This window comes from Carcharhinus amblyrhynchos, chromosome 5, assembly GCF_965287045.1.
Source record: "Carcharhinus amblyrhynchos chromosome 5, sCarAmb.v2.hapA, whole genome shotgun sequence".
Classification (NCBI taxonomy): domain Eukaryota; kingdom Metazoa; phylum Chordata; class Chondrichthyes; order Carcharhiniformes; family Carcharhinidae; genus Carcharhinus; species Carcharhinus amblyrhynchos.
In genome coordinates this window covers 5,949,493-5,965,375 of record NC_137328.1, presented here as the reverse complement: position 1 = coordinate 5,965,375, position 15,883 = coordinate 5,949,493, and the positions used below count along the sequence as shown (strand labels likewise).

Genomic DNA, 15,883 nt, shown 5'->3' with positions numbered 1-15,883 from the left:
CCCTGATCATTCTCCTCCTTGCCCCTGCTATTGACAGAATGGAGAGGCTGTGAAGGCATCCACAGCATCCCACTCCTGGACAGGTTTACTAATTGTGTCTCTACTTGAAAATAAAGTATATGAATTATGCCAGGGTTGTCTAAGGAAGAGTCATACAGGCTCTCAACGTTAACTCTGTTTTTCTCTCCACAGATCACCATCCTGACTTGGAAATATATCGCTGTTCCTTCACCGTTGCTAGGTCAAAATGATGGAACTCCCTTCCTAACAGCACTGTGGATGTAAATACACCACATAGAATCATACAAACCCTACAGTGAAGGAGGAGGCCATTTGGCCTATTGAGTCTGCACCAATAGCAATCCCACTTAGGCTTTATCCCCATATCCCCACATATTTACCTCGCCAATCCCTCCAACCTATGTATCCCGGGGCAATTTAGCATGGCCAATGCAGCTAAACTGTACATCTTTGAACTGTGGAAGGAAACTGGAGCACCCAGAGAGGAAACCCACAAAGACATGGGGAGAACATGCAAACTCCACACAGACAGTGACCCAAGCCAGGAATCGAACCCGGGTCCCGGGAGCTGTGTGGCAGTAGTGCTAACCACTGTGCCATCATGCCACCCATGGACTGCAGGGTGATTCAAGAAAACAGCTCATCACCTTCTCAAGGGCAATTAGGGATGGGCAATGAATGCTGGCCTATCCAGCGAAATCCACATCCCTTAAATGAATTCAAAAACATTCTGTCTGAGTTTTCCTGTTTTTTTTTGTTTTCAACAGAACTGTATGCCAGCAAGAATCACTGCTTTGCGAGCAGCAGACTGTTTACGGCAGCTCAGAAGGTCATTCGCCCACCCTTATCCCTGCAGTCTTCTCCTCATCAAGGCCTTCAATAAGCGTGAGGCATTTTGAGACATCCTGGGTTATGAAAGGCACTATATAAAAGTACGTTCTTTCTTTTCCTTTTTTGATTGCTCCAAACCAACCTTATTTCCGAACCTTGCAACACCTCGACTTCCATCTGTCCTCCCTCCTCTCCCCACCCCCCCTCACCCACCCAGTTCAGGCATCAACATTTAGTGGCAATGTTGTTAACATATACTCAAAAAACTCAGGGAAAAAGATACAAAAGTCTGAGGTCACGTACCAACAGACTCAAGAACAGCTTCTTCTCTGCTGCCATCACACTTCTGAATGGACAGTTTGGCATTATAAGGTCTCTCAGAACCCTGGGATTTTACCTGAGCACACAAGTATTCCCTTACCTGAGTAAAGTCTGGATCCTGAGATGGATCACTGAAATCTCTGAACATTCCAACAGCTTTGAGGTATCTTTCTATGTAGTTCAGCTTGTTTTCCTCTCGACCTTACAACAAGGAACAGCAAGAGCATCGTAAATGACTCTGGATTTCTTGAAACAGAATATCTTTTGACAATTAAAAGGAATTCTGGTATCAAAACACAAGAGGTGGCCGTGGCTTTAATAAGCAAACAAGTTCTGCAACAGGAACCTATATGTAGTTAGCCTGCAACTGTAGAAAGGCAAACTGTCAATCCCACCCAATTTCTCTACCAGGAGTTGGAAAGTGAAGGAATTATTCTGCTGTGGAACATTCAATTCACCATCATGTAAATCAACCCGATGACCCATCAGACCTTCACCATGACAAGGGGAAGGGATCACTCTCCCCACCTCTCCCTCCCCTCTCAACCCCATGTTTTCTGAGGGCAGAGGCAGCCCACCACTGGCAAGACCTTCTGGTCCCGCTGATATCTGCAGCATTCAGCGTTCTTCACCAGCCACACCACCGCAGAACCTATCACATAGGGGTCGCCATTGGTGGGGCTGGAAGATTTTGCCGGCACAAAATTCAGCCCAAGGTGTTTCGAACTTCAATTACAGACATCTGAAACAATGTGTTTCAGATGCCATTCACATGAGACATCCATCCAGTGCTTTGGGACATTTGTCCCTCTAACAATCTCACCGAAACAGATTATTTCTCCAACTGTGGTTTGCGGGAGCTTACTGCTGTGTTTCCTCCTATTACCATGGTGACCAATTCTTCAAAAACAATTCACTGCCTGTAAAATGCTTTAGAGCATCCAGAGATTGCAAAAAGTGCTACAAAAATGTTCATCCATTTTTTTCCCCCACCATTGATGCTTCTTGTTTTTAAGAAGAGCTCCAGAGTAGAACTTTCATTGGAGGCAGTTCAGAAAAGGTTCACTAGGATCATGTCCGGTATGGAGGGATTGTCTTACGATGAAGGGTTGAACAGGTTGGGATTCTACTCATTGGAATTTAGAAGAATGAGGAATGATCTCATTGAAACATACAGGATTCTTAAGGGGCTTGACAGAGTAAGTAAATGCTGAAAGGATGTTTCTCCTCATGGGATGATTTAGGCATAGTCTCAGAATAAAGGGGCACCAATCAGATGAGGATGAATTTCTGTTCTCAGAGGAATGAGTGTCTTTGGAACTTCTTGCCAGAGAGAGCTATGGCAGCAGTGTTCTTGTGTATATTTAAGACCGAGATCGATAGATTTTTGACCAGTAAGGAATGCAAGGGTTACGTGGAAAAGGCAGGAAAACGGACATGAGGATTGTCAGATCAGCCACGATCCTATTGAATGGTGACAAGCTCAAGGGGCCAAACAACCTACTCCTATTTCTTATGGTCTTTATACATCTGGAGAGTTTAAGTTATAGTCCATGAGCTATTGGGATAAAGAGGCCAATTAATTAGTTCATGAAGCCATAGAAGCTCTCTTCATCGGTGCTTATATTGTTTACTTCATTAGTTCCTCACTGGTGACATTTTCTGGGAAATTACAATGGTCTGGTCTCATCTCTACTCCCAGGTAAGCCTTCATTAACGTGCAAATTAGTGATGAATGCTCTATCAATGTAAAAAATATAATTCCTAGATTAGCGCAATAGGGGAGGCTGTTGCGTAGTGCTTTTTTTACATTGTACCAGTAATCCAGAGACCCAGGGCAATGCTCTGGGGACCTGGGTTCAAATCCCACATCGTTGATAGTGAAATTTGAGTTTAATAAAAGTATTTGGTGTTAAAAGTCTCATGACGATCATGAAACCATTATCGATTGTCGTAAAAACCATCTGGTTCACTAACGTTCTTTAGGGAAGGAAATCTGCCTCCCTTACCTTTGCAGCTTTGACAAAGGGTCACCTGGACTCGAAACATCAGCTCTTTTCTCTCCTTACAGATGCTGTCAGACCTGCTGCGATTTTCCAGCATTTTCTCTTTTGGTTTCAGATTCCAGCATCCGCAGTAATTTGCTTATATGCCTTCGTTACCTGATCTGACCTACATGTGACTCCAGACCCACAGCAACGTGGTTGATTCTTAACTGCTCCTCTGCAATGGCCCAGCAAGCCACTCAGTTCAAGGGCAATTAAGGATGGGTAACAAATGCCGCCCTTGTCAGTGACGCCTACACCCAATGAATGATATAAATAAGAGAATGAACTCTACAGTTTCAATGTACAGCCAAAAGAATGTTGGAAGCTGATGCAATTACGCCTTTCAGGAGGGAATGGAATAAATGCTTGAAGGGGGGAACATTTACCACCGCTGTGGAGAGAAGATCAAGCCAGCATAGGTACCATGGGCTCAATGGTCTCCCTCTGTAGATTCTACGATTTGGTACACAACAGTACTTTGGCAGTAGGTATACCTTCTCTATTAAAATAAGGTCGGTAAATAGGTAGCAACATATCCACATTATTGCAATGTGCATTTTAAAAATTAGTTTCCACATTCATACCAGTTTGTTCCAGGTACTTTATGCTTATTTTATCAACAGGAAAGAAAGCTGCTGTTGCCCCATACTCCGGACACATGTTGGAAATGGTTGCTCGATCAGCGATGGATAGTTGCACCACACCCGGGCCGAAGAATTCAACAAATTTTCCCACAACCCCAACCTGGCGAAGATGCTTTAAAGGAAACAAAAACTGTTTGACTACTTAATTTAATGAGTTTGGTTTACAATTTTTTAACTGCTCTGAAATTGGTGTTTAAGTTTACTTAGTGTCGCAAATAGGCTCACGTTAACACTGCAATGAAGTTACTGTGAAAATCCCTGAGCCGTCACACTCTGGCGCCTGTTCAGGTACGCTGAAGGAGAATTCAGCACGGTCAATGCACCCTAACCAGCACGTCTTTCGGACTGAGAGAGGAAACTGGAGCACCCGGGAGAAATCCATGCAGACATGGGGAGAACATGCAGATTCCGCACAGACAATGACCCAAGTCGGGAATTGAACCCAGGTCCCTGGCGCTATGCAGCAGCAGTGCTAACCACTGTGCTGACAGTGTGAAGAGTCAGATTAAGAATTTATGGGTGGGGGGGGGGTTAAAAAATATAAAACACAATTCTAATTTTATAGGAATACAATGCAAGGGAGTTGAATTCTAACATTGAGCTTGAAATACCTTATACCAAAATAGCAATTCAACGATCCTCAACAACTTTCAAGGATATTGTGTACTTACCTTTGTGATTGTGAGGACTATATCTGTTGATGTTACCAAAGAGTCTGGGGTTCCGACCAACTTATAGCCGACTACTTCTGGAAGAACCATGCTGATGGGCTGACCCAACATCACTGCCTCAGCCTCAATGCCACCCACACCTGCAAAGGAAGAAGTATCCGCACTGTCAGTGATATCTCAGAGGTCTTGGGTTCAGGTCCACTCCAGAAAGCTAAATCCAGGCTTACATTCTGAATACAGAACTGAGGGAGTGCTGTAGCCAGAGCTCCCAGCATTCGGGCAAGACATCAAACTGAGGCCCCAGCGGCTATCTCAGCTGGTCATCAAATACCCCATGGCCTTATTTTGAAGAGCAGCAAGGGATCAAAAGAGCAGCAACAGAATCCCTACAGTCCAGGTAGAGGCCATTCAGCCCATCGAATCTGCACTGACCACAACCTCACCCAACCCCTATTCCTGTAACCCTTCATATTTACCCTGCAAGTCCCCTGACACTAGGGTTAATTTAGCATGGCCAATCAACCTAACCCACACATCATTGAACTGTGGGAGGAAACTGGAGCACCTGGAGGAAACCTTGCAGACATGTGGAGAACGTGCAAAGTCCACACCAACACTGACCTGAGGCTGGAATTGAACTCGGGTCCCTGGTGCTTGAAGAAACAGTGCTAACCACTGTGACACCCCAATATCGCTCTCTTATCATGCTCAATAGCTTTCCCTCAAGCAAAGCCAATAAGGGGAGCACACAGGTGCAGGAGGTAATCAGGAAAGCTAATGGAAAGTTGGTCCTTATTTCAAAGGGGTCGGAGTAAAAGAGTAGGGAAGTTTTGCTGCAATTGTACAAGGTACTGATGAGACACATCTGGAGCACTGAGAGCAGTTTTGGTCCCCTTATTCAAGGAAGGGTATTATTTCAGTGGAGGCAGTCCAGAGAAGGTTTACTAGATGATGCCCAGTATAGAGGAATTGCCTTCTGAGGAAAGGTTAAACAGGTTGGGGCTCTACTCATTGGAGTTTAGAAGAATAAGAAGTGATCTCATTGAAACTTGTAGGATTCTTAATGGGCTTGACAGAGTAAATAAATGCTGAAAGGACGTTTCCCCTCATGGGAGAGTCTAGGACCAGAGGGCAGAGTCTCAGAATAAAAGGATGCCAATTTAAGACCGAGATGAGGAGAAATTTCCTCTGAGGGTTGAGTGTCTTTGGAACTCCTTGCCACAGAGAGCTATGGGGCAGAGTCCTTGTGTATATTTAAGGCTGAGGTTGATATATTTCCAATCAATCAGTAATGGAAACAAGCGTTATGTGGGGAAAGTGGACGTGAACTATGTTGGATCAGCCACGATCCTACTAAATGGCGAAGTAGGCTCAAGGGGCCAAATGGCCTACTCCTGCTCTTATGGTCGAATAAAAGAGTACCTTTCTTTCTAAGAACCAGTGGAGCTGCCCCTCACTAATCCAAGGTTCCAGCTGCTACTAATATCACTGCAGCCACAGAGGAACTCACATGGCATGCCCTAGAAATTTCCATCTCAGGTCTCATTTAGGTTGATAACATGCTCTTGAAGCGAGAATCCTGCTTAAAAGGAGAGTATGGGATTTTCCCCCTACTCCCAGCCAGTCCAAAAGGGACAGATGTTCTCCTTTCCTCCCCACCCTGAGGGAGACAGAAATGGGTCTGGTGCTACGCACACCCCTAGCTTTTCTGACTCTTTTATGTGGTTTTAAATGCCACTGAACAATGTAGGTCTTTTAAGTTTAAGAGAAGCATAACTATCCAGACATACAAGCATTGACTGACCAGCCCTTCATCTTGGTTGAGTTTATGTAAGACTGTCTTCAGAATGTTTGGTGCAAAGTTTGTACAACTGTTATGTAACTAGATTTGACTGTAGGTTTCGACTATAACACCACAGAATTCAATACAAAGAACAGAGGGTAACATTAATGAGTAGATTTGTGAATGTCATGTGTGCTCTGCTCAAAGACAGATCACTGACTGCTGGTGTTCATCCCAAGCCCTTTCCTTGGTAGTTCTTTTTGGCAGTGGTGGTTTGCCTTTGCCTCCCACTCTCAGGGACAGAGCAAGGAGGCAGATCCCAAAGCTTACCTCAGCCGGAACGCAAATCAAACCACCCACTAGTCACCTGGTCAACTCAGCTGTCAATGCAGACACAATGGGCCAAATGGCTTCCTTCCGCACTTCAGGGATTCTATGGACTAATAAACCCCAGATCTGTGGTAGACCTGTTGGAAATATTTCCAGAGTGCACTATAAAATTAGGACAGTTAGATCAGGGTAGTTAACAAAACAATGTGACTTAGAAAGACAAGACATGAAAGTGTAGTGATTGGAAGTAGAAGAGATCCTCAATAGCACACAAGAGAAATGTAATCATCTGCAACCATGGTGTGCTACAGCACATGATTTCTTGGTGTGGTCCCAGCAGGCAAGAGGCTTCACAGCAAGTGGAAAATATATTTCGCAACCAAATATGTGGACTGAATGGATTGGCCCAATACTTTATTCTGCAGGATGATTGGGAGTTACGGACTCTTGCAAAAAAATGAGCTGTCGATTCATAAATGCTGGCTGCATTTTTCATAGAATCCTTACAGGAACAGGCCATTCATCCTATCGAATCTGCACTGACCACAATCCCACCCAGACCCTATTTCCGAAATCCCACACACTTACCCTTCTAATCCCCCTAGCACTAGGGTGAATTTAGCATGGCCAATCCACCTAACCTGCACATCTTTGGACTGGGGGAGGAAACCGGAGAAAACCCACACAGACATGGAGAACGTGCAAACTCCACACAGACAGTAACCCAAGCTGGGAATCGAACCCAGGTCTCTGGTGCTGAGAGGCCCATTTTGGTAACCAGAAAGTACACAGAATACAATCCATTGAACCCCTACACTGCAGAAGGAGATCGTTCAGCATATCAAGTCCGTACTGACAACAATCCCACCCAGGCCCTATCGCCATAACCCCCACATAAATGCCCCACTAATCCCTCTAACCTACACATCCCGGGACACTATGGGGCAATTTATCATGGCCAATCAACCTAACCCGCACATCTTGGGTATGGAGAATGTGCAAATTCCACATATTCCCCATACCTAAGCATTTGAGATTTTACATCAAAGAACATAGGCTCATATAAGAAAACTAAATACTTAACCAACAACCAAGCACAAGGTACATCTTAAGCCTGTGTAAAAATCTTGTCATGACATTTGCATACGTGCAAATGGAAGTTTCATTTTCACAGGTTTTGAGGTTTACTTCTTTTCAGCGTAGCAATCCCAGTCTGTGCCTCTTTCATTTGCACCTGTATCTGGTATTTACTTTTTTTAAACTTGGAATTTTACAGCATAGGAACAGATCATTTGGCCCAACGAGTCAGTTCTGCTGTTCATGTGGCACATCAACCTCTTCTAGCACTACTTTCTCTATGCCTCACTCCCTCACGCGTTATCCAGTTTCTCCATAAATGCATCTATAGTATTCACCTCAGCATTTACAGAGCAGTTCTAACACAGTGAACCCCATGAGTTCATAGAAAAAGTGTCACTGAACAAAATTTGACAGAGTGACATGAAGAGCTACTAGGATAGAGGAAGGGGGGAGGTTTTTGGGGAATGCCTTAAAGGAATCATAGAATCCTTACAGTGCAGGCGGCCATTCAGCCTATTGTGTCTGCACCGACTACCATCCCACCCAACTCCTATCCCTGTACCCTCACGTATTCACCCTGCTAGTACTCCTGACACCAAGTGGCAATTTTGCATGACCAATTAACCTAGCCTGCACATCTCCAGACTGTGGGAGGCAACCGGAACACCCAGAAGAAACCCTCGTAGACCCAGGGAGAATGTGAAAGCTCCACACACACAGTGACCCAAGCCGGTAATTGAACCCAGGTCCCTGACTCTGTGAGGCAGCAGTGCTAACCATGTGCTACCACACCATCCAAGGAGGAGTGAGGGGTAGAGATGCAGAGAAGTTTAGGGAAGAAATTCCAGAGCTTAGGGATTGAAGGCATAACTGCTAACAGTGGGGCAAAGAAAATCAGGAATAATGTGCAAACCAACATTAGTACTCCAGCCTCTGTGATCTGAACTGGATATTATATTTCTCATGCATGCCTTAGTGTGCAATTTTTTTCTCTTTAATCTTGCCTCATAGAATCCCAAGTGCAGGGGCTAATTTGGTCCATCGAGTCTGCATGACTCTCTGACAAGAGTATCTTACCCAGGCCGTATCAATGTTACCCATACATATACCATGACCAATTCCCCTAATCCGCATATCTTTGAATGAGAGAGAAAACCGGAGCACCTGGAGGAAACCCACGCAGACTCGGGGAGAACATGCAGACTTCACACGGACACCCCAGGCCAAAACTGCATCCCTGGCGCTGTGAGGCAGCAGTGCTGACCACTGTGCCACTGTTGCACATTGTTAGTGTTTGTTTTACAGACACCAGTAAGGTGAACAGCTGCAAACAAACCTTTCTCGCTCTACTCAAACTTCGATTCTTTCCTTGACAAATGTGAAAATGTGAATGAACCACTATTCATTCAGTGAGCTGCTTGTCTGGTATTCTCAGTCTTTCTGGATACCTACACGCAGCAAGAACTGAGCTGTAACTTTGCTTCCAGCTCAGGTCTAAACCTCACGGTTTCCACTTTCAAAGCCTGTCTGCCTGCCAACATGGCCCTTTTCTCCTACTCTTTTTGCTCTCACACAAAGTCGTCAGGCCATCAATAAAACTAGCGATCTCCCTCACCCAAATAGAATGTCTCAGCAGATGTCACAATGAATAGGTCACCCCCCCCATAACACTCTCAGCAACACTTAAACAAACACCGGCTCAAATACATTGTCTGAATCCTAACCTAAATTTTCTAGCTCTCCTGTGAACTTATCCCTCGAGAGTTACTATTAACTTAACAGTGGCGCTTTTAAGTAACTGCATATATCTAGATCCTCCCATGAAAGAAGTCATAAATTCTAAAAGATATTAGGTGATATTCTCTGACTCCCCTCCGTGTTTTTCTCAGCGACAGGAGGCACTTAGCTGGCGGCTGGATCTTTTGCTCCCATTGAAACCACCCCACGCCGCTGGGAAACCCAAGACAGCGTGTCCACTGCCAGCGGGACCAATATATCCCATCAACATTAACAGCTGGAGAATACCAGCCAGTGTCATGAAGTTTTACAGCACAGAAAAAGGCCCTTTGGCCCACCGTGTCTGCACCGGCCATCAGAAGACAGGAGTACCTAACGTTTTTCAGGATTGTTCTCTGTAAAACTACTCCCAAGACATTTAACGTAAATGGCTTTGAGCCATGACTGATTGAATTTAGATTAAAATACTCTTAAATGTTCAGATTTCTTTTCAGAAAATAGTAAAGCTTTAAAACATTTTTTTAAACAACATTAAATCTGAACAGCCATTAGACGAACATGGAGGGTTAATCACTTTCCTGGAAGAAGAATAACTAAATCCCAAGAATAATCCTTCTCAATGAGGCAAGCGTCTATCCTGCAGGTTGCTTACCCCAGCCAAGGACACCAAGGCCATCGATCATTGTCGTGTGTGAATCTGTACCCACAAGGCTGTCGGGATAGTAGTATCCATCCTGATCAAACACCACTCGTGCTAAATATTCCAAATTCACCTGGTGGATGATCCCAGATCCAGGAGGAATAATCCTCATATTCCGAAAAGCTTTAGAGCCCCACTTGAGGAATCAAATGCAAAACATTATTTTATAGTTAACACAGCATCATACAAAAAAAGAGCTAAATAAATGCTTACGATCTTCATCCCTTTAAATTTACTACTGCTGTTATTAAGTTCTCTTGTGGGACATTTGGAGGTTCAAATTACTGTTTACTCAAGCATTGTTCTATTGGTGATTTTTCTTCTCCTGGTTATCATCTCCTGCTGCGTAGCCACCCCTTCAGTTATGAGCACCAACACAGGTTGGGCAATCCACTCAACTGTGAGGAGGCATCTCAGCTGCACCCAATTCTTTCCTCGTTGACAAGCACACACGCATTCCCAACGGACACTGATGGATAGCAAGAGCGAGCAGGAATCGTGTCAGATCTTCTCCCCCACGCACAAGAGGGCGGCTCAAAGCAATTTTAGCCTCCTGAATGTCAAACTGGTTGAGATTTTACCAAATCAAAAGTCTAGGAAACCGACTCTGGTGCTTCCTGGCTTGTACAGTTCAGCTGTATGTTGCCAGTTAAGCCACTGTGCAAGCAGGACAGCATGTTACAAAAGTACTTTATCAAATATCAGTATCGACTATCTGACCCAAATGCTGGGAAGCAGGAAGGAAATTCTAGTATTACTGGAGATTAGCAAAAAATTATAAGATAGGTCTTTTTCCCAAGCTTTTGCATTCTGATGTAAACACACTTGAGCACAGTTCATGAGATTTTCTGTTATCTCTGCTTACTTCTCCATCGTGGGAGGTACTGGAAGTGTTTCAGAACTCCAGTTCTCTCCCCTCCCTTTTGTGGAAGAATCTTTATATTTTGGGTCATTAGGTCAAGACCATAACTCACTGGAACCTTCTTCCCCAGCACACAAAACAGTAAACATACAACTTATTTCAGAACAGTTTGATGAAACCCCACACAAATTGCGATACCTTCAAAAATTCAAATCTTTCTTTGTTTCTTTCAAATTCAATCTCTTGGTTTTTTTGCAAGCTGTCCGGCCTGCAAGGGAAACAAAATCAGAACTTGATGAGGGTTCAGCAATAAATCATTTGGTTCACAGTATTAGGGTGAGCACAGCACCGAATATATCCAATGTTACCAAAATAGGAGGGAGGAAACATTTATTACTATGTTCTAAAGGGTGCAAGAAATAGTCACCAATCATCACTGGCAGACTGCCTTCCATATAGTTTCGCAGCACAAAAATGAAGGTCAAAGGTCGATTCCATCTAGCCCAGATGCAGCACATTCTTCAACACTCCATTCTGAGAACCTTGATGTATATTCTATTTCTGATTAACCAGAAGCAAAAGGAGAGCAAACAGTATATACAGGGCAGCACGGTGGCACAGTGGTTAGCACTGCTGCCTCACAGTGCCAGGAACCTGGGTTCGATTCCTGGTTTGGGTCACTGTCTGTGTGGAGTTTCCTTCAGGTGCTCTGGTTTCCTCCCACAGTCTGAAAGACGTGCTGGCTAGATGCATTGACCCGAACAGGCACCAGAGTGTGGCGACTAGGGAAATTTCACAGTAACTTCATTGCAGTGTTAATGTAAGCCTTACTTGTAACTAATGAATAAACATTTACTTTATGGAATTCCAATGAATGCATTAAAGTACTCAATTTCACACCATGAACCTCAAGCAACAATCTACTATGGTTTTTAAAAAAATCAGTTTTATCATACAAATACTTAATAGTCTATTAAAATTATCAAGACTAAAAGGGTTAAATTATCAGGACAAGTCACATAGATTAGGCCGCTATCCTTTGAATGAAGATTGAGCTTTATAAACATGGAGCAGATGCTTCCTCTTGTGAGGCATTGTAGGATGAGGTCATAGTCTTAGGATAAGGGATAGTAACTTTAAAACACAGTTGAGGAGAAACTATTTCTCCCAAACAGTAATGAATCTGTGGAATTCGCTACCCCAAAGTGCGGTGGATGCTGGAACAGTGAGTAAATTTGAGGAGCTGGACAGATTTTTAATTGGTAATGAATTGAAGGGTTATGGAGAGAAGGCAGGAAAATGGGAATGAGGGGCATATCAGCCATGATTGAATGGCGGCAGACTCGATGGGCTGAATGGCCAAATATCAAATGAATGTATGTTGATTAAAGGATTTGGTAGGCTTGATAGAACAGATAGAGAGAAACTATTTCCTCTGCTGCGGAACTGTCCAGAACAAGACAGCGTGACTTTAAAAATTAAGCCAGGTTGTTCACTGATGATAGGAGAAACACTTCCTTGTACAAAAGGTGGTGGAAACCTGGAACACTTCCCCCAGAAACCATCTGAGGCTGGAGGCCAAATGAAAATTTCATAACTGAGATGGGTAAGGTTGTTAGGTATGGGTACTAAAGGCTTCAGAACCAAGGCATGTAGGAAGGAGTTAAGATCAAACTCACAATCTGATTGAACAGCAGGCACAGACTCGAGGATCTGAATCACCTCCTCTGGTCCTGAGATGGACAACTGAAGTTACAAAAAGGTAATGCAGTAGAAATGCGCATAGGTCACTAGAAAAACAAGTGCGCTCTTGTGTTATGTTGGGTATGTAGCCCTTTAAGGGAGTGGGTCATGTGACCCTGGAGTTTTGAAGATCTGCCCAGGGACCACCCTGGAGGAGGAATCGAAGGAGTTGGAGCGTGGAGTGAGTGAGGCCTACAATCAAATACCTGTGTTCCCTGATGTCAGCCAGTGGAGTCAGTTCTTGGGATACATCACAGCAACAGAATACACAACACATAGGACACTGGATGCCTCGCCTGCAACTTGCACCTTGAGGAAATAGTGTAGGTGACAAAATGACTTCATTTCCAGAATTCCGGTGTTTTTGGAAAACTGGATTTTCCTGAGCTTGAAATGTGTTGTCAGATTACGCGTTCCCTCCTCTCGCCCTTCGAGCACACAGACCAGTTAGTAGCTCCAACAGCTTGTGTACACAATGCTACCTCATGCAATGATGCAAGCATACCAAGTGTACAGAACTAACACCTTGTCCATTCCTAAACAGACTTGATGTATGTTTTTATGGATATAATTGTGAGAGAGCAGGACCAAATGCTAAAACGAAAATCAAGTTCTGTCCCTTTGTCTGATATTTACTGGGTTCCAGCTGATCTGGCTTGGTCTCACTGTGAAATCTCTACCATAAGTTTATTTATTAGAGTCACAAATAGGCTTATATTAATGCTGCACTGAAGTTACTGAAAATCCCCTTGTCGTCACACTCCAGCACCTGTTTGGATAGTGAGGGAGAATTTAGCATGGCCGATGCACCTAACCAGCACGTCTTTCGGATTGTGGGAGAAAACCAGAGCACCTGAAGGAAACCCAAGCAGACACGGGGAGAACATGCAGACTCTGCCCTGACAGTGACCCAAGCCGGGAATCAAACCCAGGTCCCAGGTACTGAGCGGCAGCAGCGCTAACCACTATGCCGCCTCATCTTTCTTTGATGGTCTAGCACTTATGGCATTGAATCCAAGTTACACATGTACTGTCAGAATGGTTTAGCTAACCTACTGCCAGCTTTGGCAGTTCAAACGCAATTCCATCCTCTTCCTCTGTTGTTGCACAATGCTGTCTTTGATCCTTCACAGAATACAACATCTCGATGTAAACAGTAAAAGGCTTTTGTCCACAAGCCCACTTAAGCTTTTTATTAATATTTAACAGTTCATTTTAGCACATCAAAATCTAGGATTCAAAAGAGGCTGCGTAATTTCCACATCACAGGAATTGGTCCTTCAAAAGGTACCCAAACCAGCAAGGCGCTTATTGTGCACAAACCACCTGAAAACTACAAGCAAACACTAAATTATTTAAAATGGAGAGAAAAAAACTTTGATTTCAGAAAAAAGGCCGCATACATCATTCAAACAAGTTCTCGCGTGTCATCATAAATATAGATTAGCAGCATTTAATTTAGCCTATCAGCAGCATTCCACAGCTAAATATACACATTATCCTATTTTTCCGCTTCCCCAAAGAGCCATTTGTACTTCAATACATCAAAGCAGGCCCGTTATTTGAAAAAAACCCAGCAAGTGCACAGATCAAGTCTATATTAAAAAAAGCAAAACAAGTCACGCAAATCCAAACTTAAAACCACTATAAATAGATTAATGGTTTTAGGAAACTAGCCACATTTACATGAACTCAAAACAGATGGCCTTTTTCTGAAAATAAAGAAAACAAAGAGCACGGGTTGGAAGAGGACAAGCACTCAATTAATCTTCAATAAAGAGGTAATGCCCTGGACTACTTTTAGAAACAGGGTGCTAACCCTCTGGCGACCACCAGTATAGAATCATCAGATCAACACACAACTGGAGCAAAAGTGCCTCAAAAATCAAACGACATTTCTTCCATTGGTTACACATACAGCAAATAACTTGCTGCCCCTCAGAAACATGCTTAGAATCATAGAATCCCTATAGTGCAGAAGGAGGTCACTTGGCCCATTGAGCCTGCACCGACCAGAATACCACCCAGGTCCTAATCCCCGTAACCCTACATATTTACCCTGCTAATCTCCCTGACACTAAGGGGCAATTTCTCATGGCCAATCAACCTAACCTTCACCTCTTTGGAGTGTAGGAGGGGCCCGGAGGAAAGCCATGCAGACGTGAGGAGAACATGCAAACTCCACACAGACGGTGACCCGAGGCCGGAATCAAACCCGGGTCCCTGGTGCTGTGAGGCAGCAGTGCTAACCACTGTGTCATCGTGCTTCTGGAACTCCTCAAGCAAATCTGCAACTCACAGCCGAAAAACTAATGGTACACAGCAACCGTAATAATTGCTGCAAGACACAGTGCCATACCAAATTGCCCTGAAAATATTCAGGTTTTTTTCCTACACAGATTCATAAGCAGGGCACCTAGATTTCAGTTCAACGTAAAGTTAGCTATCTGCAGGTATTTAAGCATGCATTCGAGTCAATGGGCAATTGAGTTATACAACTGATGTCATTTATTGTCCAGTAACTTGAAATACAACACTAAATCTGAAATTTTAAAATCCCCTCCCAAACCGGAATTAAATAATCATTTCCCATCTACAACGGAATCTTGCTCTATGCACTCAACACACACAAAGTACAACTTGTAGTGAAATTGCTGAATTGCAAGGCAGAAGAAAGGAGAATTATTCCCATCATAAATACCAACATTTCATCAAAATGGGAACCAAACTGGATAAAATTAGACAATTAAAATCACTTTCACCCACTTGGTAGTACTAACATATCTTGCAATTTGGAAGTTGACAAAGTAATTCAAAATCCTTTATAAGTCGGTCTGGAACAGGTGGTGCTAGAATCTGAGCAATGCAGCTTACCACCTGTTGAAATCCACTTGTATGGAGTGATCTATAACCAGGTCTGCAGGACAAATTGGATTGATCTTCTCCGGATCTCCGCCCAGTTTTTTCACGGCATCTCGCATCGCGGCAAAGTCCACCACAGCTGGCACACCACTGGAGACAAAGTGAAAATTCACAGGGGTCAGGTTATTTTCACAGAGCTCGCCTGTTACTCAAAAGGGCTGTGAACCTTTGGGATTCTCTACAGCAGGAA

General features: G+C 43.8%; 1 protein-coding gene across 3 annotated transcripts in view; it reads right to left on the bottom strand.

Annotated features, from left to right (window-relative positions):
- Positions 1 to 15,883, bottom strand: part of aco1 (aconitase 1, soluble) — a 71,732-nt gene that overhangs the window by 26,840 nt on the left and 29,009 nt on the right. For all 3 annotated transcript variants that reach the window (XM_080188410.1, XM_080188409.1, XM_080188411.1), the window contains exons 4-9: positions 15,646 to 15,783; positions 11,227 to 11,296; positions 10,119 to 10,302; positions 4,537 to 4,676; positions 3,806 to 3,977; positions 1,274 to 1,374 (exon numbers count right to left, since the gene is read on the bottom strand). In XM_080188410.1, the coding sequence (XP_080044536.1) occupies positions 1,274 to 1,374; positions 3,806 to 3,977; positions 4,537 to 4,676; positions 10,119 to 10,302; positions 11,227 to 11,296; positions 15,646 to 15,783 (805 nt within the window). The remainder of the gene's footprint in view (positions 1 to 1,273; positions 1,375 to 3,805; positions 3,978 to 4,536; positions 4,677 to 10,118; positions 10,303 to 11,226; positions 11,297 to 15,645; positions 15,784 to 15,883) is intronic.